The sequence below is a fragment of the Salmo salar genome, chromosome 01 (assembly GCF_965601325.2).
Source record: "Salmo salar chromosome 01, fSalSal1, whole genome shotgun sequence".
Classification (NCBI taxonomy): domain Eukaryota; kingdom Metazoa; phylum Chordata; class Actinopteri; order Salmoniformes; family Salmonidae; genus Salmo; species Salmo salar.
The window spans coordinates 91,790,648-91,815,973 of NC_138291.1; the positions used below are offsets into that span (position 1 = coordinate 91,790,648).

The 25,326-nt window shown below is 41.1% G+C and overlaps 1 protein-coding gene and 1 long non-coding RNA gene across 3 annotated transcripts; both read left to right on the plus strand.

The window, feature by feature from the left end:
* The first annotated feature begins 1,633 nt into the window (after nucleotides 1-1,633).
* LOC106609888 (uncharacterized) lies at nucleotides 1,634-10,460 on the plus strand. Of its 2 annotated transcripts, none has more exons than XR_014392985.1 (7): nucleotides 1,634-1,765; nucleotides 7,508-7,575; nucleotides 7,666-7,743; nucleotides 7,910-7,993; nucleotides 8,101-8,194; nucleotides 8,694-9,622; nucleotides 10,379-10,460. It is a non-coding gene; the product is annotated as an uncharacterized LOC106609888 (long non-coding RNA). The 2 variants fall into 2 exon arrangements; XR_014392984.1 differs by having other exon boundaries at nucleotides 9,449-9,622.
* A 4,096-nt stretch (nucleotides 10,461-14,556) lies between these two features.
* On the plus strand, nucleotides 14,557-21,740 carry LOC145850323 (vacuolar fusion protein CCZ1 homolog). Its single transcript, XM_082978140.1, has 4 exons — nucleotides 14,557-18,713; nucleotides 19,479-19,634; nucleotides 19,782-19,903; nucleotides 19,995-21,740. Exons 1-4 carry the CDS (start codon nucleotides 18,493-18,495, stop codon nucleotides 20,231-20,233), a joined length of 738 nt encoding a protein of 245 aa, XP_082834266.1. The 5' UTR covers nucleotides 14,557-18,492; the 3' UTR covers nucleotides 20,234-21,740.
* The last annotated feature ends 3,586 nt before the right edge of the window (nucleotides 21,741-25,326 follow it).

A 25,326-nucleotide genomic window follows, 5' to 3' on the forward strand; every position in this document is an offset into this window, starting at 1 on the left:
ATTTTCCTCAGTGCTTAAGTAGCTAGTAAAAGTGAGCTATGACCTTAACTGACACCAGTCTATCTCTCAGGCTATATCGGGTAACACTTGTGTCCGCTACACCGCATTAAGTGTGTGTGTGTGTGTGTGTGTGTGTGTGTGTGTGTGTGTGTGTGTGTGTGTGTGTGTGTGTGTGTGTGTGTTTACATGAATAGAAGAGGGCACAATAACCAACCACCATAGGAAATTCTGTCAAAATATATAGAATATTTGTTTTTTCTGTCATGGGGTCATAAAAGTTTAATGGTCAACACTGAGCATAAGATTATTCCATTCAATTTACAAGATTTGTTTTGATATATTTGTTTTAATATTTGATAATTAGGTAATGAATAATATATGAATACTTTAATAACATTGTTTATTCTTCAGAACAATGGGAAACCATATTTTGTGGTTGATAGAAATGTCAATAATTCAAAAAATGGATGTTGCTCATTGTTTATCCAGGAATAGGCCTGGAATACGAGTGTTAAAGATTTAAAGCAAATGGAGGTGACACAGGGTGCAGGTTAAGGCCTCTCAATGTCTCATTGGAAAGACTACCTCTTAGGTTTCTGTTGAATGAATTCAATTTAAAGTGATGAGACAGAAAAATTGGCAGTTCCATAGAATTAGGAATTACAATACTAGAATGTCCATGAACCGGGTCTAAGGGTCAGCCATTTTTGTCAGGGAGTTGGTCAACCATGGTTTGCCAGCACTGTGATAAGATATTGTGTCAAATAATGAATTAGAAAAATGTATCTACACTTTATGTTTGTTAGCTAGCCAGACAGTTTTAAAGGAACGATTCCATAGATTTTTCAAGTTAACTACCAATATGCCAACATCCCATTCAAACAATGCAGTCAATCCAAAGCCATACTGTACACTGGCCTAATCAGTTGATGATAGGACTTAGACAAGTTTTTAAAGTACTGATATTGTTTAATACAATAGCACTCACAGCTTTCAAAGAAAACAAAACATTTAGACATTTATGGTCTGTTTACATGTAGTTTAGAGTCAATATATACAGAAAAATTGTTAACAACCCATATAAACTGTATTTATAATTATATGACAATATTTTAGGTTGACAATAATTTGATGACATAATTTCTGATATCACATGCCTTACTTTTATTCTCCTGCATAAGTAAAATCAGGATTATGCATCTATTGCCATTCATTTCAATTAGACTGGTTCGGATTTCTCCCTGACCAATATGGCTGCCATTTTCATACCATTCAGGAACTTTGAGAATTAATGACATAGTCCCCACTTGTAATTTAATAGGATCTCTATGGCCAGTTCGCATATTACATTTTTACTGATAATTTATCCAAACTGTAGTATCAACATCATACAATAATGAATGATATGATTGAATTTGACAGTTGTCAATTGCCTGTCACTTGTTTAATTGTTCCATCAACCATTTTTAATAAACAAAGACCAATCCATGATCATTAAGACCAATTAATGTTCTTCTTCAACATTGTATTAGTATATAGGCCTGATTTATGCACAGTCTGGAAAGGCAAGGGCATCACAGGAACTTTTGTTGTGGAACCATCATTTTAGTACAATAAATCCCACCGAGCAGTTTCTACTGTAACACAGGTGATTACGTCAAAATCAGGATGTTTATGCGGATGTTCTTATTGATCGCGGCTTTTCTACTTTATCTCTTACTAATGTTCACAACAAACGAGATGATCTGCATGTGTTGAGTAAAAGGTAAGTCGCTTCGTTGTGTTAAATTGTCAAATTCATCTGTGATTCGGAAATAGTTTCCCCAGATCGCTGCGAAAACAACTCCAGTGTAGCGGATTGTTGACGCTGCTGCAGTGCAACCAGCATACAAATTGACCACCTAACTGCTTTCTATATTTAACAATTTAGCTTTTTAAATGTATAAACTTAGCAGGTTCGATTGCTTTGTATCACGTGTCTTGTCAGATGGCAAAATATTCCCCGTTGTTGTGCCCACCTGGCTAGTCCGATGCGGACTCCCTAGCCCTTGATTAAGACTCTGTTCCATTACACACAAGTGTCATTGAATGAAGGCTTCGTCTGTACAGGGTGTTTTGTTAAGAACACCGACGCTCAATCTGAACATTAACACATAAACATAAGCATTTTAGGGACATATCGACATTTACTGAGGGGGAGGGGTAGTGGTGTAAAGTACTTAAGTAGAAATACTTAAATATTACTGAAGTTGTTTTTTTTGGGTATCTGTACTTTAATCAAATTATTTATAAAGCCCTTTTTACATCAGCCGATGTCATAAAGTGCGATACAGAAACCCAGCCTAAAACCCCAAACAGCAAGCAATGCAGATGTAGAAGCACGGTGGCTAGGAAAAACTCCCTAGAAAGGCAGGAACCTAGGAAGAAACCAGGCTCTGAGGTGTGGCCAGTCCTCTTCTGGCTCTGCCGGGTTGTGGTTATAACAGTACATGGCCAAGATGTTCAAACGTTCATAGATGACCAGCAGGGTCAAATTATAATCACAGTGGTTGTAGAGGGTGCAACAGGTCAGCACCTCATGAGTAAATGTCAGTTGGCTTTTCATAGCTGAGCATTCAGAGTTAGAGACAGCAGGTGCAGTAGAGAGAGAGAGTCAAAAACAGCAAGTCTGGGACAAGGTAGCACTTCCAGTGAACAGGTTAGGGTTCCATAGCTACAGGCAGAACAGTTGAAACTGGAGCAGCAGCACGACCAGGTGGACTGGGGACAGCAAGGAGTCATCAGGCCAGGTAGTCCTAAGGCATGGTCCCAGGGATCAGGTCCTCTGGGAGGGAGAGAGAGAATTAGAGGGAGGATACTTCAATTCACCCAGGACACCGGATAGGACAGAAGAAATACTCCAGATATAACAGACTGACCCTAGCCCCCAACACAAACTATTGCATCATAAATAGATGATACCCCTGGACAGGGCCAAACAGGCAGGATATAACCCCACCCACTTTGCCAAAGCACAGCCCCCACACCACTAGAGGGATATCTTCAAACACCAACTTACTACCCTGAGACAAGGCCGAGTATAGCCCACAAAGACCTTCCCCACGGCACAAACCCGGACAGGAAGATCATGTCAGTGACTCAATTCACTCAAGTAACGCACCCTTCCTAGGGACGGGGTACTATTTATAGTTGACAACTTTTACTCTGTACATTCCTGAAGAAAATGTATTTTTTTTACTCCATACATTTTCCCTGACACCCAAAAGTACTCGTTACATTTTGAATGCTTAGCAGGACAGGAAAATCGTCCAATTCACACACTTATCAAGAGAACATCCCTGGTCATCCCTACTGCATCTGATCTGGCGGACTCACTAAACATGAATGCATCATTTGAAAATTGTCTGAGTTTTGTAGAGTGCCCCTGGCAAAAATAACTTTCACATGACCCTCCCATTGTACTGTAAAATAAATTGAACACCCTCCCCCCTCATAGAATTAACTCAAAAGAATGTTTACAACCACAAAGAACAATAACTATAGTGACCCTGTGTTCATAAACATGGATGTCGACTTTGCCACTTCAACATGCTTTTGTGGCACAGCCGATGCCACGGAGGGCTAGAAGGTTGAGGGTTCCCCGAGCAGCACTGACGAGCTAACTCTCCATGTTTGTTTCATTACGCTACGATCAGAGTCGGCTGCAGACAATGATCAGCTTGGGGGAAATCTGATTTAACATTTTGATGCCATATTTATAATTACATGAAATATATGCAACAAATTTTCCACCAACAGGATTCTGTGCCAATGCACCACACAACCAATAAACAAAGCATACCGACTTCGGGCACTTCAATATCATGGTTTTCAACACCACAATAAATAGACTATGTCAATCCTGACAAACAGAAAATACATCCCTCCTTACTTTGTATTGAAAGCTTGGCAATCTCTGAACGCCATTAAACTTTTTGCTGTTTTGTAACCGATCTCTTTCCAGTCATCATTTGGCCGCTGCACAGTTTGGATTGATTGATTTTATTCTTCAGTTAAAAAAACAAGTATACACAAAAATAAGTGATCTGGGATTGCACAATAAAGTCAGACTTATTTCCATTGTGGTCCCTTTTTTCCCCCACATAAATACATATACATAGATAAAGACGGAAAAATGCTCAACCTCCAGATCAGTATGAGGGGGGAGTTTAAGTACAATTCTTACAAGTTTGTTTGGCTGGTAGCTTATACTTTAGATGTTTGGGGCTGAGGCATAATCAAAGTGACACCTATAGCTAGGTTTCCATCCAGTTTGCATCAAATTTATGTGAATATTGTAAAATATTCGTAAAAACAATATGCCATTTCAGAGTTTAATTTAGGAAAATTTGGCACCAGACAACATAACAGGGAAGATAATAATTTACCGGACATTTGAGAAATGTTATGGACATCCATATGCATTCACATCCAACCTGTCGCAGCCAGTGCCATCAATTTGCGTGTCCTTAAAAACAGCCTATAACAAATTTCAAAAACACTATTTCTTGTGTTTCGATGTGTAGCATATGCAAAACTTTATAGCCTGTTTTAGGCTACTATGTGGCTCACTTGGTAGAGCATGGTGCTTGCAACGCCAGGGTTGTGGGACCAGTATGAAAATGTATGCACTCACTAATTTAAGTCGCTCTACATAAGAGCATCTGCTAAATTACGCAAATGTAAATACTATCCTAAAACAATAATTGTCCACCTCATGGTTCAGCTGTCAGTGATTTGAGCACTAAATGTATCAGGGCATTGCATACAAAGGCCTATAGGCTTAGGTGTCCACTGTATAATATTCATATATTAATAAAAGTATGTATATTGAAAGCACAGAATTGTCTAGAACGTCATTGTATGCTGTAGCGTTAAGATTTCCCTTCACTGAAACTAAGGGGCCTAGCCCCAGACCATTATTGCTCCTCCACCAAACTTTACAGTTGGAATTATGCATTGGGGCAGGTAGCGTTCTCCTGCCATCCGCCAAACCCAGTTTCGTCCGTTGGACTGCCAGATGGTGAAGTGTGATTCATCACTCCAGAGAACGCGTTTCCACTGCTCCAGAGTCCAATGGTGGCGAACTTTACACCACTCCAGCCGACGCTTGGCATTGCACATGGTGATCTTAGGCTTTCATGAAGTTTTTGTGCTGACGTTGCTTCCAGAGGCAGTTTGGAACTCAGTAGTGAGTGTTACAACTGAGGACAGACGATTTTTACGTGCTAGGCGCTTCAGCACTCGGCGGTCCTGTTTTGTGAGCTTGTGTGGTCTACCACTTTGCGGCTGAGCAGTTGTTGCTCCTATATGTTTCCAATTCACAATAACAGCACTTACAGTTGACCGGGGCTGCTCTAGCAGAGCAGAAATTTGACGAAATGACTTGTTGGAAAGGTGGCATCCTATGACTGAGCCATGTTCAAAGTCACTGAGCTCTTCAGTAAGGCCATTCTACTGCCAATGTTTGTCTATGAAGATTGCATGGCCGTGTGCTTGATTTTATACACCTGTCAGCAACGGGTGTGGCTGAAATAGACAAATCCACTACTTTTAAGGGGTGTCCACATACTTTTGTATATGTAGCCTAGATATTGTCAAACAAAGCCGGTGGCATGCTACAACACCGACATGCATTTCTTTATGTAAGAATGCTACTGCTATACAGATATAGATGTACAGAAGGAGGGTAATTTGTAAAATCTCTATCCGAATATTTTGTATAAAGATAAGTATTATATTGTTAGATTATAGGAGTAACTGGTAGGCCTGAAACAGTCTTCCTCACCTCAAGTTCAACTGTCAGATTCAGTTGGAGTGCCCCACTGCCTTCATATCATAGGTCTGCAGTAGCTAAAGCTTAATAATAGCCACACCATATCAAACCTTTACAACTTAATTAGGGTAATATCAAAAGTCCAGCCATTGTTTATAGGGAAATTACGAGCAGAAGAGCAAATGTAAATCAGGGGGAAAATGCACTACCTTCCCATTTTATTTATTTTACCTTTATTTAACTAGGCAAGTCAGTTAAGAACAAATTCTTATTTTCAATGACGGCGTAGTGGGTTAACTGCCTTTGTTCAGGGGCAGAACGACAGATTTTTACCTTGTCAACAACTCGGGGATTCGATCTTGCAACCTTTCTGTTGCTAGTCCAACGCTCTAACCACTAGGCTACCCTGCCGCCCCCCAAAAAATCCAAAGTTTGACAACCGTCCCCTATTTTGGACCACACCTTGATAAAGTTGGAGTTACTTTTCTAACACGGCCATATCTCCACGTAACAGCGCTTATTTCTGAAAGACCGACTGAAGAGAAGAGGCGACCACCTGTGTTAATTAGCTATCTAGCATGCTCCGAACACCTGTGTTAATTAGCTATCTAGCATGCTCCGAACACCTGTGTTAATTAGCTATCTAGCGTGCTCCGAACACCTGTGTTAATTAGCTATCTAGCGTGCTCCGAACACCTGTGTTAATTAGCAATCTAGCATGCTCCGAACACCTGTGTTAATTAGCTATCTAGCATGCTCCGAACACCTGTGTTAATTAGCTATCTAGCATGCTCCGAACACCTGTGTTAATTAGCTATCTAGAATGCTCCGACTACCTGCGTTAATTAGCTATCTAGCATGCTCAGACCACCTGTGTGTAAACTTAACTCGGGAAGTGTAGTTTCATCGGATGGAGACACCCATAGCTCTATGGATCTGTGCAAAACTGCTACAGAAAGTGTATATTGTTTATTGGAAGGATTCTTTCTTGTTGATGAAAAATAAGGGCCATAGGTTTTGAAAGCCGTACCTCAAGCGATGATTTGACATTTAAAAACATTAAAATGCAACGTCTGGATTGTAGTTCACATGAGCCAGTCGTGGGCGACGCTAATGGCTGAGAACTGTAGGGAGAAAGCAGAATGTCGCCTAGAGGTTGAGAGCTAGGGACTCCCTAAAAACATGGCACCTAAATACAAGTTACTTTTTGTAGCAGTTTAGGAGAGCATTTTCGCTAACCCTAGCCAGAATTGTTTCCGACCCTACTCTTGCTTACAGCTGCACATGTTCTTACATTAAGACACCGCCGTGAGATATGGCTCAGTAAACGTACCTCAATCCAGGGATGAGAAATGCGTTGTCCCCGAATTGCCCCATTATCCCAACTGTTACACCGAGAAGATTGACCTGCTGAAAAACTAAGTCGTTACATTTTCTGTTATGATCTCAACCGCACAGCCAGAAGAGGACTGGCCACCCCTCAGAGCCACTTGACTTGAGATTTCTGTAACCCAGTGCAAGGTGTGCAGATTGGAAAATGCATAGCTATCTTTCAGCCCTGGGTCAAGAGATTGAGTTTTTGATGCAATTTACTGTCTAAAGTAAACTGACCAAATTAACTGACACACTCACTGATTCTCTCAATCTGAAATGATGTGTAGAGTTTAAAGCTGATATTATTTTTATCTGCAGCCACAAGGCTCAATTCACTCTGGAACAGAGGAAGTCAAGACACAAACCAAACTAATGCTGATGATCAGGTAAAACCAGGGTCTCATTGTGATAACAAGTGATACATCTTTCAGTCTGTTCAGTCACAGACAGTTGATCAGCATCTTCCTCTGTTGCAGTCCAAGAATGACTTTGAGAATGCAAGAGAAACAGTACACTTCATCTATAATCCTTCATTTCGGCCCCGGGAGGGAGAGGTGAGCGCCACTTGGTGGTTTTCATCTCCTGTGTGTGTTCCACATGTTCTCACTATGAACTTCAACCAAAGTTAGCTGCTATAAATGATACAATGTGAATATCTGCCAACTTTGTTGTCTCCATTTAAATACTGTGCCTCATGGAAACTGTCTCCATGCGTTATAGGAGGAGAAGATTTGATTCTACCATCCCAGTGAGGTCGAGAAGAATGAGAAGATCCGTAATGTTGGCCATTGTACAGTTTACCAGGTACACAAGAACTACAAACAAATCAATCATCTGGAAATACATCTCATATCTATGTTAGTTGTGTGTATTGTCTTCCAGTCCTGACCACCATCATTGCTATATTCCAGAACCTTCTGTCAAACAAAACCTGCTTAATCCCTCCACACACAGAAGAACAGGCAGTTCTTCTTTGAAGTGGAGGACAGTTTCTGGATCATTATGGTAAGCTGGTGTTCCAGCTCCTTTACACATATTATAAACTGAGTGTAGAAAACATTAAGAACGCTTTCCTAATATTGAATTGTTTTGCTAGGAGCAGGGCACTGCTATTTCAGTGCCGGATTCGTTATTATCTTTGTAAATATAACATATATTTGACACACATTGACTCATACTTTGTAAGTCCTACCTCTTATGCTGCGTTTAGACAAGGGACGTAAAACCGTCATACCAAATCAACATACGGTAGAAAACAACGTTACGGCAAAAGTCGAAATATTTTAACTCTGGTGGCGATTCCCGTCTACCGTGGCGACTGACGGCATTCACCGCCAGGCTCAACGGCATTTACTGTTGTGCTGAAATTGAAAACGATGACATCTGCTTTGCCGTCTACCTCATACCATCTAAACGCAGCCTACGCTGCCCTGTTTTACTGTGAAAACATTAGCATCCGGTGTTGTAAGCTACAATGCGTAAATACTATTTACTTTTCTAACAGTCTGATGGTGGTGTCCAGGCCAGGCTGCCTGCTTGACAGACAGGATGCTACGCGTGCTTCTAGCCGTCACCCGAAGGGTTGATCTTGTATTGAGTTTCCAGTGACTAAATGCAGGATCAGATGACAGTCTTCAAATATGGCCTCCCCCACTAATTATCCCTGCTCAGAAATAGTGCCTTCCTCAAGGAGAGCTGGTCAAAGCTTCCACCATACCCAGCCCATTTACTTCAATGACCTGTCTTCATTATTCATACCTAGCCAATCAGAGGAAACCCCCAGCTCTCCCTAATTGTATGAAGGGCTTCCCCTTCCATTATGTAACCTAAAGACACAGAAGGCATGTGGTGTCTGTATTGTATTCCAGGTTGAATGTCACTGTTCTAGCAATTCGAGATGGCGTCCTCTTGTCTTTGGGAACAGCAATGTATGCACTATGCAGGTAAACTAATATCTCCAGCTTTGACCTAACAGAGATCCACCTTGGACAGAAAAATGGTTGCTATTGAAGCTGAAAATGGGAGCATTGTATTGTCCAGCATACCGTTTGCAGCCCTTTTGTGTTTATCAGATCTGAAATCTGAGCACAATGGGATGTGTGTATAATGTTGCTTTCTAAGCTAACACCTCACCTTCTCCAAGTATCCCTGAAGGCTATTAAATGGCTATTAACCTAACGGATACAAGTCTTTCTATTCACTTTCCATTGTCCACTCAGACTGCGTGTGTAACTGTCCTCTATCCCTGGTCTCCTCCAGTACCTGCAGACCCTGCAGTCCCGTGACCTGCTGGACGTCTTCGGGGGGGGAAATCGCCTTTTTCCCCCTGGACAAGATGACCTACCTGACGAGCCAGTCATTTGTCAACAGAGTGGAGGAGAGCCTCAGCCTGATCGAATGCTCAGCTTTCCTCTACAACGTCCAGCTCATATGGTACAGTTGGGGGAAGCAGATCGTGTGTAGGATGTGTGGGGGTGGTCTGCTGTACTTTGGTCTTAAACACCTGCCCACATGTAGAAACCAAATTTAGCCTACAATTTGCAAATGCATGGGTAGGAATAAAGCTAACAGAACTGGTTGAAAAAACATAAGCTCTGAATTGTATTCTCCCATGATCTTGAGACACAGGCTGCTCCACCATTCAACTGCCCAGGCTCTGTATCTAGTAGGCTCTTTTTCAGGCCTCCCCACCATGCCAAAGCCAGGGAGGGGAGGAGAGAGCTTATTGGGCTTCCCCTCCTGGTAATGTGTTGTGTGTGCTAGAACCCTGATCTAGCCCTTGGTGCCTCCAGGCAGCCCTTTACCACTGTAAGGTGTGGGGGAGCCTGGCAGCGGTGCCGGGCATCCCTCCAACGCTCCTCATCCCATTAGGGTTGGGGCTGGGAGGCACAGAGACTTTAAATACATACCTTAATCTGATTACAGTAACTCTGTAATCCCGACATGTCTCTCACTGTTAACTCAGTCTGACCTGATATCTAATCAGGGGATTATGTGAACGATAATATAATTATCGTAATGATTGGATTGATTGCTAATCAAAGAATTTGAGCAGTTTTGATAGCATTGGGCCTGGAGATGATGGGCTTAGTTTATCAATACTCCTGAACAGACTGTGAACAGGAACAGGAAATGTTTGATGCTAACTAAGGTGTGTCCCCTTTTTTTATTTTTTTTATCCCCATGCAGGAGTGGTCTGGAGCAGGATGACATGCGGATCCTGTACAAGTACCTGACGACGTCACTGTTCCCCAGACACTCCGAACCAGAGGGTGTGTGTGTGTGTGTGTGTGTGTGTGTGTGTGTGTGTGTGTGTGTGTGTGTGTGTGTGTGTGTGTGTGTGTGTGTGTGTGTGTGTGTGTGTGTGTGTGTGTGTGTGTGTGTCTCTGAGCATTCAGTCAGTCCACTGACACCCCTATCAGATCACAGCAAAATCACATTCTACCTGAACAGAGCAATACTCAATCATGAGGCATCAAAGCCAAAGGAAATGCATAATATTAAGAAACGCTATAAATGGAAGGAAAGTAGTGTAGAAACCTTACCAAAAAACAATTAGGCAACAACAAATTAAATCCCTTTTAGACAACTTCCGGGGCAATACGTTTCACAGTAATAGTGAAGGTGTAAACTTGGCAGTTGAAAACCTAAACAGTATATTTGACCGAAGAATGTCTTGTAACAGGCACAATTAGTTGAACACCCATTGTTACCCCACAGGCTCCAGACAATGTTGATAATGATTTAAGTTATATTAAAGCAGGTTTTTTCTCTCTCCACCATCTCTCTTCTCTACCCTCTCTTCCCCTCCCTCCCTTTCTCTCTCCAGCTGGCTGGTAGGGACTCTCCCCTAAGACCTGAGGTGGCAAGGAATCTGCTTCACAACGGGAGGCGAGTCCTTAAACACCCTCTCTGGTCCCCTGCCTCCCTCCCTCCAGGTCTCCTGGCTAGGCTGGGCCAAGTTCCCTCATTCCCTCTGTTGCTGAGGCTCTGGTCCCATGCAGAAGGACAGAGACATCATGTCAGTGTGGAACCTTCTAGCCATGTCACATCTGCTGCTAATCTGACTACAGAAGTGAAGAGGGGATGGGATGGATGGAATTATTTTTGGACTTTATCGTGTTCATTCATGGGTTTTAGTGGATATATTGTTATTTCAACGTAGTGATGGAAGAACTATATTGTTAGGTCAACGTAGTGAAGGAAGAACTATATTGTTAGGTCAACGTAGTGATGGAAGAACTATATTGTTAGGTCAACGTAGTGAAGGAAGAACTATATTGTTAGGTCAACGTAGTGATGGAAGAACTATATTGTTAGGTCAACGTAGTGATGGAAGAACTATATTGTTAGGTCAACGTAGTGATGAAAGAACTATATTGTTAGGTCAACGTAGTGATGGAAGAACTATATTGTTATTTCAACGTAGTGAAGGAAGAACTATATTGTTAGGTCAACGTAGTGATGGAAGAACTATATTGTTAGGTCAACGTAGTGAAGGAAGAACTATATTGTTTGGTCAACGTAGTGATGGAAGAACTATATTGTTAGGTCAACGTAGTGAAGGAAGAACTATATTGTTAGGTCAACGTAGTGATGGAAGAACTATATTGTTAGGTCAACGTAGTGAAGGAAGAACTATATTGTTAGGTCAACGTAGTGAAGGAAGAACTATATTGTTAGGTCAACGTAGTGATGGAAGAACTATATTGTTAGGTCAACGTAGTGATGGAAGAACTATATTGTTAGGTCAACGTAGTGAAGGAAGAACTATATTGTTAGGTCAACGTAGTGATGGAAGAACTATATTGTTAGGTCAAGGTAGTGATGGAAGAACTATATTGTTAGGTCAACGTAGTGATGGATGAACTATATTGTTAGGTCAACGTAGTGAAGGAAGAACTATATTGTTAGGTCAACGTAGTGATGGAAGAACTATATTGTTAGGTCAACGTAGTGAAGGAAGAACTATATTGTTAGGTCAACGTAGTGATGGAAGAACTATATTGTTAGGTCAACGTAGTGATGGAAGAACTATATTGTTAGGTCAACGTAGTGAAGGAAGAACTATATTGTTAGGTCAACGTAGTGAAGGAAGAACTATATTGTTAGGTCAACGTAGTGATGGAAGAACTATATTGTTAGGTCAACGTAGTGAAGGAAGAACTATATTGTTAGGTCAACGTAGTGAAGGAAGAACTATATTGTTAGGTCAACGTAGTGATGGAAGAACTATATTGTTAGGTCAACGTAGTGATGGAAGAACTATATTGTTAGGTCAACGTAGTGAAGGAAGAACTATATTGTTAGGTCAACGTAGTGAAGGAAGAACTATATTGTTAGGTCAACGTAGTGAAGGAAGAACTATATTGTTAGGTCAACGTAGTGATGGAAGAACTATATTGTTAGGTCAACGTAGTGAAGGAAGAACTATATTGTTAGGTCAACGTAGTGATGGAAGAACTATATTGTTTGGTCAACGTAGTGATGGAAGAACTATATTGTTAGGTCAACGTAGTGAAGGAAGAACTATATTGTTAGGTCAACGTAGTGAAGGAAGAACTATATTGTTAGGTCAACGTAGTGATGGAAGAACTATATTGTTATTTCAACGTAGTGAAGGAAGAACTATATTGTTAGGTCAACGTAGTGATGGAAGAACTATATTGTTAGGTCAACGTAGTGAAGGAAGAACTATATTGTTTGGTCAACGTAGTGATGGAAGAACTATATTGTTAGGTCAACGTAGTGAAGGAAGAACTATATTGTTAGGTCAACGTAGTGATGGAAGAACTATATTGTTAGGTCAACGTAGTGATGGAAGAACTATATTGTTAGGTCAACGTAGTGATGAAAGAACTATATTGTTAGGTCAACGTAGTGATGGAAGAACTATATTGTTATTTCAACGTAGTGAAGGAAGAACTATATTGTTAGGTCAACGTAGTGATGGAAGAACTATATTGTTAGGTCAACGTAGTGAAGGAAGAACTATATTGTTTGGTCAACGTAGTGATGGAAGAACTATATTGTTAGGTCAACGTAGTGAAGGAAGAACTATATTGTTAGGTCAACGTAGTGATGGAAGAACTATATTGTTAGGTCAACGTAGTGAAGGAAGAACTATATTGTTAGGTCAACGTAGTGAAGGAAGAACTATATTGTTAGGTCAACGTAGTGATGGAAGAACTATATTGTTAGGTCAACGTAGTGATGGAAGAACTATATTGTTAGGTCAACGTAGTGAAGGAAGAACTATATTGTTAGGTCAACGTAGTGATGGAAGAACTATATTGTTAGGTCAAGGTAGTGATGGAAGAACTATATTGTTAGGTCAACGTAGTGATGGATGAACTATATTGTTAGGTCAACGTAGTGAAGGAAGAACTATATTGTTAGGTCAACGTAGTGATGGAAGAACTATATTGTTAGGTCAACGTAGTGAAGGAAGAACTATATTGTTAGGTCAACGTAGTGATGGAAGAACTATATTGTTAGGTCAACGTAGTGATGGAAGAACTATATTGTTAGGTCAACGTAGTGAAGGAAGAACTATATTGTTAGGTCAACGTAGTGAAGGAAGAACTATATTGTTAGGTCAACGTAGTGATGGAAGAACTATATTGTTAGGTCAACGTAGTGAAGGAAGAACTATATTGTTAGGTCAACGTAGTGAAGGAAGAACTATATTGTTAGGTCAACGTAGTGATGGAAGAACTATATTGTTAGGTCAACGTAGTGATGGAAGAACTATATTGTTAGGTCAACGTAGTGAAGGAAGAACTATATTGTTAGGTCAACGTAGTGAAGGAAGAACTATATTGTTAGGTCAACGTAGTGAAGGAAGAACTATATTGTTAGGTCAACGTAGTGATGGAAGAACTATATTGTTAGGTCAACGTAGTGAAGGAAGAACTATATTGTTAGGTCAACGTAGTGATGGAAGAACTATATTGTTTGGTCAACGTAGTGATGGAAGAACTATATTGTTAGGTCAACGTAGTGAAGGAAGAACTATATTGTTAGGTCAACGTAGTGAAGGAAGAACTATATTGTTAGGTCAACGTAGTGATGGAAGAACTATATTGTTATTTCAACGTAGTGAAGGAAGAACTATATTGTTAGGTCAACGTAGTGATGGAAGAACTATATTGTTAGGTCAACGTAGTGAAGGAAGAACTATATTGTTTGGTCAACGTAGTGATGGAAGAACTATATTGTTAGGTCAACGTAGTGAAGGAAGAACTATATTGTTAGGTCAACGTAGTGATGGAAGAACTATATTGTTAGGTCAACGTAGTGAAGGAAGAACTATATTGTTAGGTCAACGTAGTGAAGGAAGAACTATATTGTTAGGTCAACGTAGTGATGGAAGAACTATATTGTTAGGTCAACGTAGTGAAGGAAGAACTATATTGTTAGGTCAACGTAGTGATGGAAGAACTATATTGTTAGGTCAACGTAGTGAAGGAAGAACTATATTGTTAGGTCAACGTAGTGATGGAAGAACTATATTGTTAGGTCAACGTAGTGAAGGAAGAACTATATTGTTAGGTCAACGTAGTGATGGAAGAACTATATTGTTAGGTCAACGTAGTGAAGGAAGAACTATATTGTTAGGTCAACGTAGTGATGGAAGAACTATATTGTTAGGTCAACGTAGTGAAGGAAGAACTATATTGTTAGGTCAACGTAGTGAAGGAAGAACTATATTGTTAGGTCAACGTAGTGAAGGAAGAACTATATTGTTTTAGATTATCAAGTGAAATCAATCAAACGTGATGGCACAATGGGGGTGGGGTATTTTTTTATCGTTTTGCTAGGAAAGTGTCATTATTGTAGCATTAGGTTGTAATTAAAGTGCGTTGGTGGCCAGGCATGCTTAATATCCAGTCTGATTGTTTAACAACATGGAGGATTACTGATCAGTGTTACAACACAGCGTGGTCTTACCACACTAACAATAATGAGATTTGCAGCTCTCTACCATCCCACACACAGACACAAAGGAGGGGGATTGACTCTGGGATCACACTTAACAGAGAGAGGGAGGGAGAGCTAAGCTGTTTAAGAGTCCCGGTCTAGCCTAGTCCACCCTAGAGCCCTCTGTGCTTGAGAGGAAGAGACACTACGCGACCAAAAGTATATTTGGACACCTGCTCGTCGAACCAAAATCATGGGCATTAATATGGAGTTGGTCCCCCCTTTGCTGCTACAACAGCCTCCACTCTTCTGGGAAGGCTTTCCACTAGACGTGGGGACTTTCTTGCATTCAGCCACAAGAGCATTAGTGAGGTCGGCACTGACTTTGGGCGATTAGGCCTAGCTCGCAGTCGGTGTTCCAATTCATCTCAAAGGTGTTCATGTGTTCGATGGGGTTGAGGTCAGGGCTCTGTGCAGGCCAGTCAAGTTATTCCACACCAATCTCGACAAAACATTTCTGTATGGGCCTCGCTTTGTGCACATTGTCATGCTGAAACAGGAAAGGGCATTCTCCAAAATGTTGCCACAAAGTTGGTAGTACAGAATCATTGTCTAGAATGTCATTGTATGCTGTAGCGTTAAGATTTCCCTTCACTAGAACCAAGAGGCCTAGCCCGAACCATGAAAAACAGCTCCAGACCATTATTCCTCCACCAAACTTTACAGTTGGCACTATGCATTCGGGCAGGTAGCGTTCTCCTGGCATCCGCCAAACCCAGATTCGTCCGTTGGACTGCCAGATGGTGAAGCGTGATTCATCACTACAGAGAACACGTTTCCAGTGCTCCAGAGTCCAATGGCGGCGAGCTTTACACCACTCCAGCCAACGTTTGGCATTGCACATGGTGATCAAAGGCTTGTGTGCAGCTGCTCGGCCATGGAAACCCATTTCATGAAGCTCCCGACGAACAGTTGTGCTGACGTTGCTCCCAGAGGCAGTTTGGAACTCGGTAGTGAGTGTTGCAACTGAGGACAGATGATTTTTATGCGGTCTGTGCTTCAGCACTTGGCTGTCCTGTTCTGTGAGCTTGTGTGGCCTACCAGTTTGTGGCTGAGCCGTTTTTGCTCCTAGACGTTTCCACTTCAAAGTAACATCACTTAAAGTTGACTGGGGGCAGCTCTAGCAGGGCAGAAATTTTATGAACTGACTTGTTGGAAAGGTGGCATCCTATGACGGTGCCACGTTGAAAGTCACTGAGCTCTTCAGTAAGGCCATTCTACTGCCAATGTTTGTCTATGGAGATTGCATGGCTGTGTGCTCGATTTTATACACATGTCAGCAAAGGTTGTGACTGAAATGGCCGAATCCACTAATTTGATGGGGTGTCCACATACTTTTGTAAATATATTGTCATTTGTAGAGGCGCTCCTCAGTTTAGCCCAAATCCCAGAGGTGGGCCTGTAGTACAGCTGTGTCTACAGGCCTGTTTGAATACTGTAAAAGTGCACCCTTCCTGCGTCCCTTCCAATCACGAATTCAACACAGCTGTAATGATGAAAGAATGGGTTCCACTATACTGATTCAACACAGCTGTATAGATGAAAGAATGGGTTCCACTATACTGATTCAACACAGCTGTATAGATGAAAGAATAGGTCCCACTATACTGATTCAACACAGCTGTATAGATGAAAGAATGGGTCCCACTATACTGATTCATCACAGCTGTATAGATGAAAGAATGGGTTCCACAACATGGCTTTCACCTATCCTGTCTGGTCAGATCAGCGATTACCTCATAGAAGGGAAGAGAATGAATGATCTCAAAGAATAGGTAGAATTAAGAGGTTATCCCTTTAGGGTAAGTAGCTTGGCAGAATGTAGTCAAACACACAGACAACATTTTATGTAGATCTAAGTAGAGGCACAGAGAAGACAATACAAGCACTTCATATAAATGCATTTTCAGAGCATTGAAATAGAGCCGTTGGTAGAGGAGGAGGTGGGGGGAGGTGACCCCTGAGAGTGTGCTGCCGCCGGTGTGACTCGTGACTGCGAGGGGAATTGGACACGTCAAGCTCGAGCTGACTCCTGGGATACACAGAGAGAGAGAGGATCATTTAACAAGGAGATTATCCAGCAAAAGCACCAAGGGCAGGGGAGAACTGTTAAAGTGTAAATGATGGAAGGGTCGCATACACGTACAGTACGTACGTACACTCACAGTATGCAAACCCCACAGTCATACAGTATGCAAACCCCAGTCATACAGTATGCAAACCCCACAGTCATACAGTATGCAAACCCCACAGTCATACAGTATGCAAACCCCACAGTCATACAGTATGCAAACCCCAGTCATACAGTATGCAAACCCCACAGTCATACAGTATGCAAACCCACACAGTCATACAGTATGCAAACCCACACAGTCATACAGTATGCAAACCCACACAGTCATACAGTATGCAAACCCACACAGTCCTACAGTATGCAAACCCACACAGTCCTACAGTATGCAAACCCACACAGTCCTACAGTATGCAAACCCCACAGTCATACAGTATGCAAACCCACACAGTCCTACATTATGCAAACCCACACAGTCCTACAGTATGCAAACCCCACAGTCATACAGTATGCAAAGGACCTGCTAACCTCAAAGACCCAGAGGCCAAATTCCGCTTCCCCAGAATATTCGTCAACGCAGAGGACAATTATGAGGAGCTGCATCTGATCGTTTATAAGGTGAGGAGATGTCTGCGTCCCAAATTGCAACATATTCCCTATATAATGCACTACTTTTAACCAGGGCCCATAGGGCTCTAGTCAAAAGTAGTGGAGGGCTCTGGTCAAAAGTAGGAAACTATATAGGGAAAAGGGACGTTATTTGGGACGCAACTAAGGAGAAGGGAACTGTGGTCTTGAGTCCCGCTGGTTTATGGAAATCACCCAAAGAGGCTTTTTATTATGTTTTAAAGAGAGCACGATTGGTAGTACTCCCAACCCATTATTTGTTTGGCAGACAATTTGGTAATCTGGTATTATTTCATAACTGAAGGACAGAGGGAGGGTTTGACCCAAGTTGACCTGTTGTTGGGAATAGAAGGCTTTGTTCTCTGGTCTCTCAAATGGCTTCCTTAAATGATTTCTAAATTCAATATATTTGATAAGTTCTAAATTATAGTATTCCTTTCTCTAGACCCATTATATTCAAACGGCACATTGTCTGCTTTATTTCAGGCGATGAGTGCAGCGGTTTGTTTTACGATCAGTGGCGAGTATCTTCTCATATCATTTGGTCAACCCCCCCCCCTTCTAAACATCTGGGCTGATGCTTTTTACATTTTCTTAGTCGGCTGTTCTTGCGAATATAGCAATGGCAAATTATTGGCAAAATATTATGTGGACTGAAAATAAAAAACCTAAAGTTCCTAAATCCATTCTACTAATTCTAACTGTATGGTCATATTCTCTCCCAGTGTCGGTGGAGCTGACGAGGGAGTTCTGTGAGCAGCTGGATGGCCTTGTGGGTCCTCAGCTCACCCTGCTGGCCTCAGACATATGTGAACAGTACAACGTCAACCACAGGACATCAGGGTCAGTACTGTCACTTTAATCCGCAAAGCCTCTAACCTCCACTCCAATTCCTCGGCCTGTGTTGCTTCAACACGCAATGATGGAGATTACGGTCCAAAATATTGAAAGAGGTGTACAGTCGACCGACCCCTCATTAAACTTAGCATCCGGAACCAAATCTCACATGTGCGCTTGCCAACTTCGTCTGTCACAAGAGACTAACCCCTTATAAATGCAACAGCTAGAGACTATTTTCACAGCATGCACTGAAGTGGAGCTTGCCCTTATCTGGAGCAATTTAATGTAATTGAATTTGGACTGGAAGACTGTTCAGCAGCCAAACAGTTTTATTTTAGTTGTTTTAACACAAGCCACTTCTCTGTTTGTCAGGATGGGTACCACCAGCCTATTTCCGCAACATTTAAGAGCGTTGAAGCACGAGACTAACCTTCTCTACCGTTGTTGTCCTGTAGCTACCCAGTGTAGCAACATGAAGCGCACCTGCGCAGATACTCTGTGTGACTCTGAGAGCAAAGTCTTGCATCGTGCTCATCTCAATATCTGCCGTGCTGCGTCTACCCTTAACATATTGTCCTGGCAAGGATATTTTATTTTCATATTGACCTTTCCAGTACGGTTCCAGCAACTCCGTTGAATGCGCAAGCAGGCTAGCACAGTACAGTTCTGCTTGGCTCTGCTCATCTCGACTCAGTAGTGTGAAAAGGTTATTTGACTCTCCTCTCATCTTTGTAATTATCGTCATCCTCTCCCTCTGTTTTGCTGCAGGCCGGACAAAGAGCCCCAGTTCAAGTTCATCTACTTCAACAACATGAACCTGGCAGAGAAGAGCACCATCCACATGAGGAAGACTCCCAGCGTGTTTCTGACCTCCGTCCACCCAGACATGAAGATTCTGGGAGACATCAACTGTGACTTTGCCCAGTAAGCACTAAGCACAACAACAATGTATCACAACAGAACTACAACCCTATTAGGGTTAGCTCTCTGAGGCTTAGTTTTGACAGCTCTCTGTGAGTAGAGTATATTATAGTGTCCTTATGTTCATGTCCTTTTTGTATGTTGCCTCAGGGTTGATGAAGAGATCATTGTGAAGGCAATGACAGACTACTGGGTGGTCAGCCAGAAGTCGGACCAGAGAGAGCTGTACGTCATCTTGAACCAGAAGAATGTCAATTTGTTTGAAGTAAATGGTAGGTCCAACATAGATAGATTGATGGAAGAATTAAGGATTTTTTGGAGCTCATCTCACATTTCCTTGGTTATGTTTGCTTATCCCAACAGAAGAAGTGAAAAGGCTCTGTGCGACACAGTTCAACAATATTTTCTTCTTGGAAGGAAGGAAGGAAGGAAGGAAGGAAGGAAGGAAGGAAGGAAGGAAGGAAGGAAGGAAGGAAGGAAGGAAGGAAGGAAGGAAGGAAGGAAGGAGGAAGGAAGGAAGGAAGGAAGGAAGGAAGGAAGGAACTGGTCAAAGAAGAACAAGAATGAGAGACAGAGAGAAGTGGACTGTTTCACCACATTAAAACTGTCACCATTGCAGGGTATTATGACAGCATTAGTGTAATGCAATAATTGCATAAATTATGTAAGGGTTCGACCAAACCATGAAAATGCCACGCACACGTCCCTCCGTGGGGATAGGTCCAGAATCTATTTAGTAACCACATTATAGGCCTGTTAGAACACACACCTCTTGCACAGTCTTCACATTTTTCTGCCTTAAAATTAAATATGAAAAGGGAGTAAGTAGTTTTGTTTCTTACAGATCTACGCAACTCTCCATTTTCAAAGTGAAAAAGTTATTGACAATTTTCTAATTAATAGAAAAATGAAGATGTCTTGATTGTGTATGTCCTCACACCCCAGAGTTAATCCTTGGTGGAAACACTGTTGGCAGCCATTACAGCTGTGAATCATTTGGAATAAGATTCTACCAACTTTGCACAACTCTTAGGGCAACATATGTCCATTGTTTTTGTCAAAATTTCTCAAGCTCAGTAAATTTGGGTGGGAATCATTAATGGACAGCAATATTCAAACCTTGTGTCTGATTTTCAAACACATTTAAGTCAGGACTGAGACTAGACCACTCAGGAGCACTCAACACCTATTGTAAAGCCATTATGGTGTGTTTTCTGAGGCGGGTTTTCCTTTATCTTTTCCCCTGGCTTTGCTCCCTTCATATTTATTTTGCTCCTGACAAACTCCCAGTCCCTGCCGGTGACAAGCATACCCATAACATGATGCTGCCACCCCAATACATCACAGGTATATTTTTCCAAAAGGTGTTGAGTGTTCCAGATTGGTCCAGTTAAATCTGTTAAAAAAAATCTGAGACAAGATTTGAATATTGCTGTCTATCAATGATTCCCAACCAAATTTGCTGAGCTTGAGCAATTTTGACAAAAACAATAGATATATATATATTTTGGGTATTTTATTAGGATCCCATTAGCTGTTGCAAAAGCAGCAGCTACTCTTCCTGGGGCCCACATAAAGCATGAAACATGACATAACATAGAATATTAATAGACAAGAACAGCTCAAGGACAGAACTACATCAATTTAATATGTTGCCTTAAGTGTTGTGCAAGGTTGGTAGAATCTTATTCAAAGTTATTCACAGCTGTGATGGCTGCCGAAAGGTGCTTCTACCAAGTATTAATTCTGGCGTGCGAAGACCTACTCAATCAATGCATCCTCATTTCTTTGTATTTCTTAGTAATTTGGAAAATGTTCTAGAATTTTTCTTTAACTTTGAAAACATGGAGTAGGTTGTATAGATCGATATGATTATTTTTTTATGTAATCCCTTTTTAGATTTAACCTTAAGGCAGCAAAATGTGAAGACTTTCCAAAGGGGTGTGTAGACTTTCACTAACGACTGTACATTATGAAGGATTTGACAAATATTCACTTTTTTGTATCAGCTTTTCTAAATGGGTGCCTATGGTTGCATGGCCATCGGTGTTCCATTGATCTCTTACTGTATGTATAGTAAAAAATGAAATAAAGAAGCTTTTCACATCATGTAATTTTCATTCTTGTAATTAAGAGTAAAATGATCAGAATTGTTCAGGATTTGTAATTGTCTTCTTGTTTAAGTTCCTGTCAGCTGTTTCTTACAGTTGACATTGTTCTACTTGTTGTTGTTAAGGACACACATTACATTATTATCACTAAAGCAGTTTAAAAATGACATGCACAGACATGCTGTTGTTTTCTTCTATGGGTTCTGTTCATTATCTTGTATAATGTCTAAAGTAATGTGGATTGTAAAATACAACCCCAACTTTAAATAAATTAAGTAATTATAATTTTCCTCCCATGTACCCCATTTCAACTACAGCCTAAAAATATATGTTCTGTTTGACAAGGGAATGCTCTCCTAACTGTTATGCCAAAACATGCTAAAAAGGTTCTCAGAAAGTTTTTTGCTAACATAGAATGTTCCCCCAACTAATGGAAAACTGGACACTCATAAATAAGGGAACATTACGGATAACATTACAAAAAGTTTCTCTCTCTCCCTAGAATTGTTAGCTGGGTAACCATAACAACAAACATTGATCAGCTGCTTCTGAACGTTTTGTACTTTCCTAAATTGACCCTGTAGGGACTGATAAAGCCACATTATAACCAATGGTTCAGACTGCTCTGGGGGGAAGTTTCCCCTAGGTACAGATCTATACTGAACAAAAATATAAACACAACATGTAAAGTGTTGGTCCCATGTTTCATGAGCTGAAATAAAAGATTCCAGAAATGTTCCATACGCACAAAAAGCGTATTTCTTTCAAATGTTATGCACAAATTTGTTTACGTCAATGTTGGTGACAATTTCTCCTTTGCCAAGATAATTCATTCACCTGACAGGTGTGGCATATCAAGAAGTTGACTAAACAGCATGATCATTATACAGGTGCACCTTGTGCTGGGGACAATAACAGGCAACTCTAAAATGTGCAGTTTTGTCACACAACATAATGCCACAGATGTATTGTGTTTTAAGGGAGTGTGCAATTGGCACGCTGACTGTAGGAATGTCCACCAGAGCTGAATGTTCATTGAATGTTAATTTCTCTACCATAAGCCGCCTCCAATGTCATTTTAGAGCATTTAGCAGTACTTCCAACAAGCCTCGCAACCGCAGACCATATAATATAAACACAACATGGGCAACTTCACTCCACTCTGTCCGGCCTAGATCTTGCCGCAAGTAGGTTCCTAACTGATCAAGGGTCAAATATTTGTTCAACGCCCCACTGGTTGAGGTTGTGATTGCGGGTAGGATGATCTGACCCTGGTGCAACTTCTGCTGTTAAAGCCCCCTAGCTCAGATAGATACATGAAGTATTTTCCACCTGGGAGATACTGTCTGTCTGCCTCATGGTTGTGCTGCTGACAACACTGCGACCGCCCTTTTGTGGTGTGTTGAAAGTACACACAAGGTGAAATTTGAAACGATAAAATTGGAGAGATGATGAGAGTGGGAAACAGTTACATTCCATAGGACAGGACATAGAATAACCTTTATGTTCAATAGGTCTACATTAAATGAGAATAATGCCAGGGACACAGGCGCACACACACACAAACAAATGGGTGCCTGACTTTGAAAGTAGGGGTGCTAAAACATACATTTACACCGATATTTCGAAAGTGGGGGTGCAGCTGCTCTGTTTTGCTAGATTGCTCAAGCGCCTATGCGCCCACACAGAGAGAGAAAAAAATAGAGGGGAGGGAGTTCAAACTTTGGTTCAATGATGACGCCATTGACTTCTAGGCTTGTTGTACATCGATTACCCCCCAGGTACTTACAGTTGTTTTACCCACAAACACACACGTCAAAGTGTCTCAGAACATGTTCGAAATCATTAGCCTATCAGCGCGACGCTCCCGACCGGAAATCAGCCACTCAGCCAATTGGCATTGACTAGCAGAATTTAGAATTTTCAAAACTGCCCCGCCATGTTGTTAATTTGAGTCTGAGGACCCACGTCCAGAAAGGGTGCTAGCTGGACAGCTATAACTTTGAAATCACCACTAACAACTACTTTTTCCAACAGGTAAGAGTGCACAATGATGAAATACTATGTTGGTAAATGTTTCTCATTAACACTAAATATAGTGGCTAACATTGACTGCGCCTAATGTTATTTGGCTAGATAGCTACAGTATAGTCATAAGATAATCAATGTATTTGTCTATAAAACGTGTAAGTAGCTAGAAGTTCCAAGCATTGTATTTATATTTGTCACAGGACCATGGACTCCATGGAAGCTTGTTTCAGCCACCTGCGTCAACGTGACACCAGTGTGGACATGCTGCGGGTGAAGATGTTTCGGAGACGGTCGCAGTCCCAGAAGGAGAACCGAGACAAGGCCCTGAACAGCCACAGACAGCTTGACAATCTCCCCGAGTTGGAATGTTCTCAACTGGACATGTCGGTTGCTGAAAATGTGTCAGTAGTTCAGGGAAATGTACTGAATGCAAAACAAGTGAAAAGTGAGTTGTTTTTGTGTGTGGTGGTTCTGATGTGCATTCGCGGTTCACTTATTTAACAATCTAAACAGTATTCAGGACAGGAGTTCCCAAACTTTTTTCATTCAGGCCCCCTTCCAGCATTTGAGCATCCCGGCCCCCCATGCACGCGCCACGTATATTTCTATGGGCACAAGCACTGTACATGACACAAACTGTTCACACCCCTCTTGTTGGTGGAGAGAAAATGTTGCAGGGTTTAAGCTCATTTTCTTGCAATTCTATTTATTTTGCCATGTCTCATGTGATATTTCAGTGACTCAAACATTACATCAATCTAAGGCTTAAAAAAACCTAGCTAAAAATATTAGCTGACATATCAACATTTCTGAAAAGTTATAAATAGCTCTTTAAGGTCTGCAATGACTGGACTGGCACGACAAGAGTAACTGATAATACACTGCCTACATTTGAAGTTGCACCTTGTGCATTCTATTACCAATTTTAATAATCATTTTAAAGCTGGACTGAGTTCCGTTTATATATATATATATATATATATATATATATATATATATATATATATATATATATATATATATATATACACAGTACCAGTCAAAAGTTTGGACAGACACCCCCTGATTCAAGGCTTTCTTTATTTTATATTTTATACATTGTAGAACAATAGTGACGACATATCTTTGAAATAACACATGGAATTATGTAGTAACCAAAAAAGTATATAAAAAAATATTCTAAATATGAGATTCTTCAAAGTAGCCACCCTTTGCCTTGATGACAGCTTTGCACACTCTTGGCATTCTCTCAACCAGCTTCATGAGGTAGTCACCTGGAATACGTTTCAATTAACAGGTGTGCCTGAAGTTAATTTGTGGAATTTCTTTCCTCAATGCGTTTGAGCCAATCAGTTGTGTTGTGACTAGGTAGGGGGGTAAACAAGAAAGCACTATTTGGTGTAAAAAAAATAAATCAAAATCCATATTATGGCAAGAACAGATAAAATAAGCAGAGAGAAATGACAGTCCATCATTACTTTAAGACATGAAGGTCAGTCAATCTGGAAAATTTCAAGAACTTTGAATGTTTCTTCAAGTGCAGTCGCAAAAAC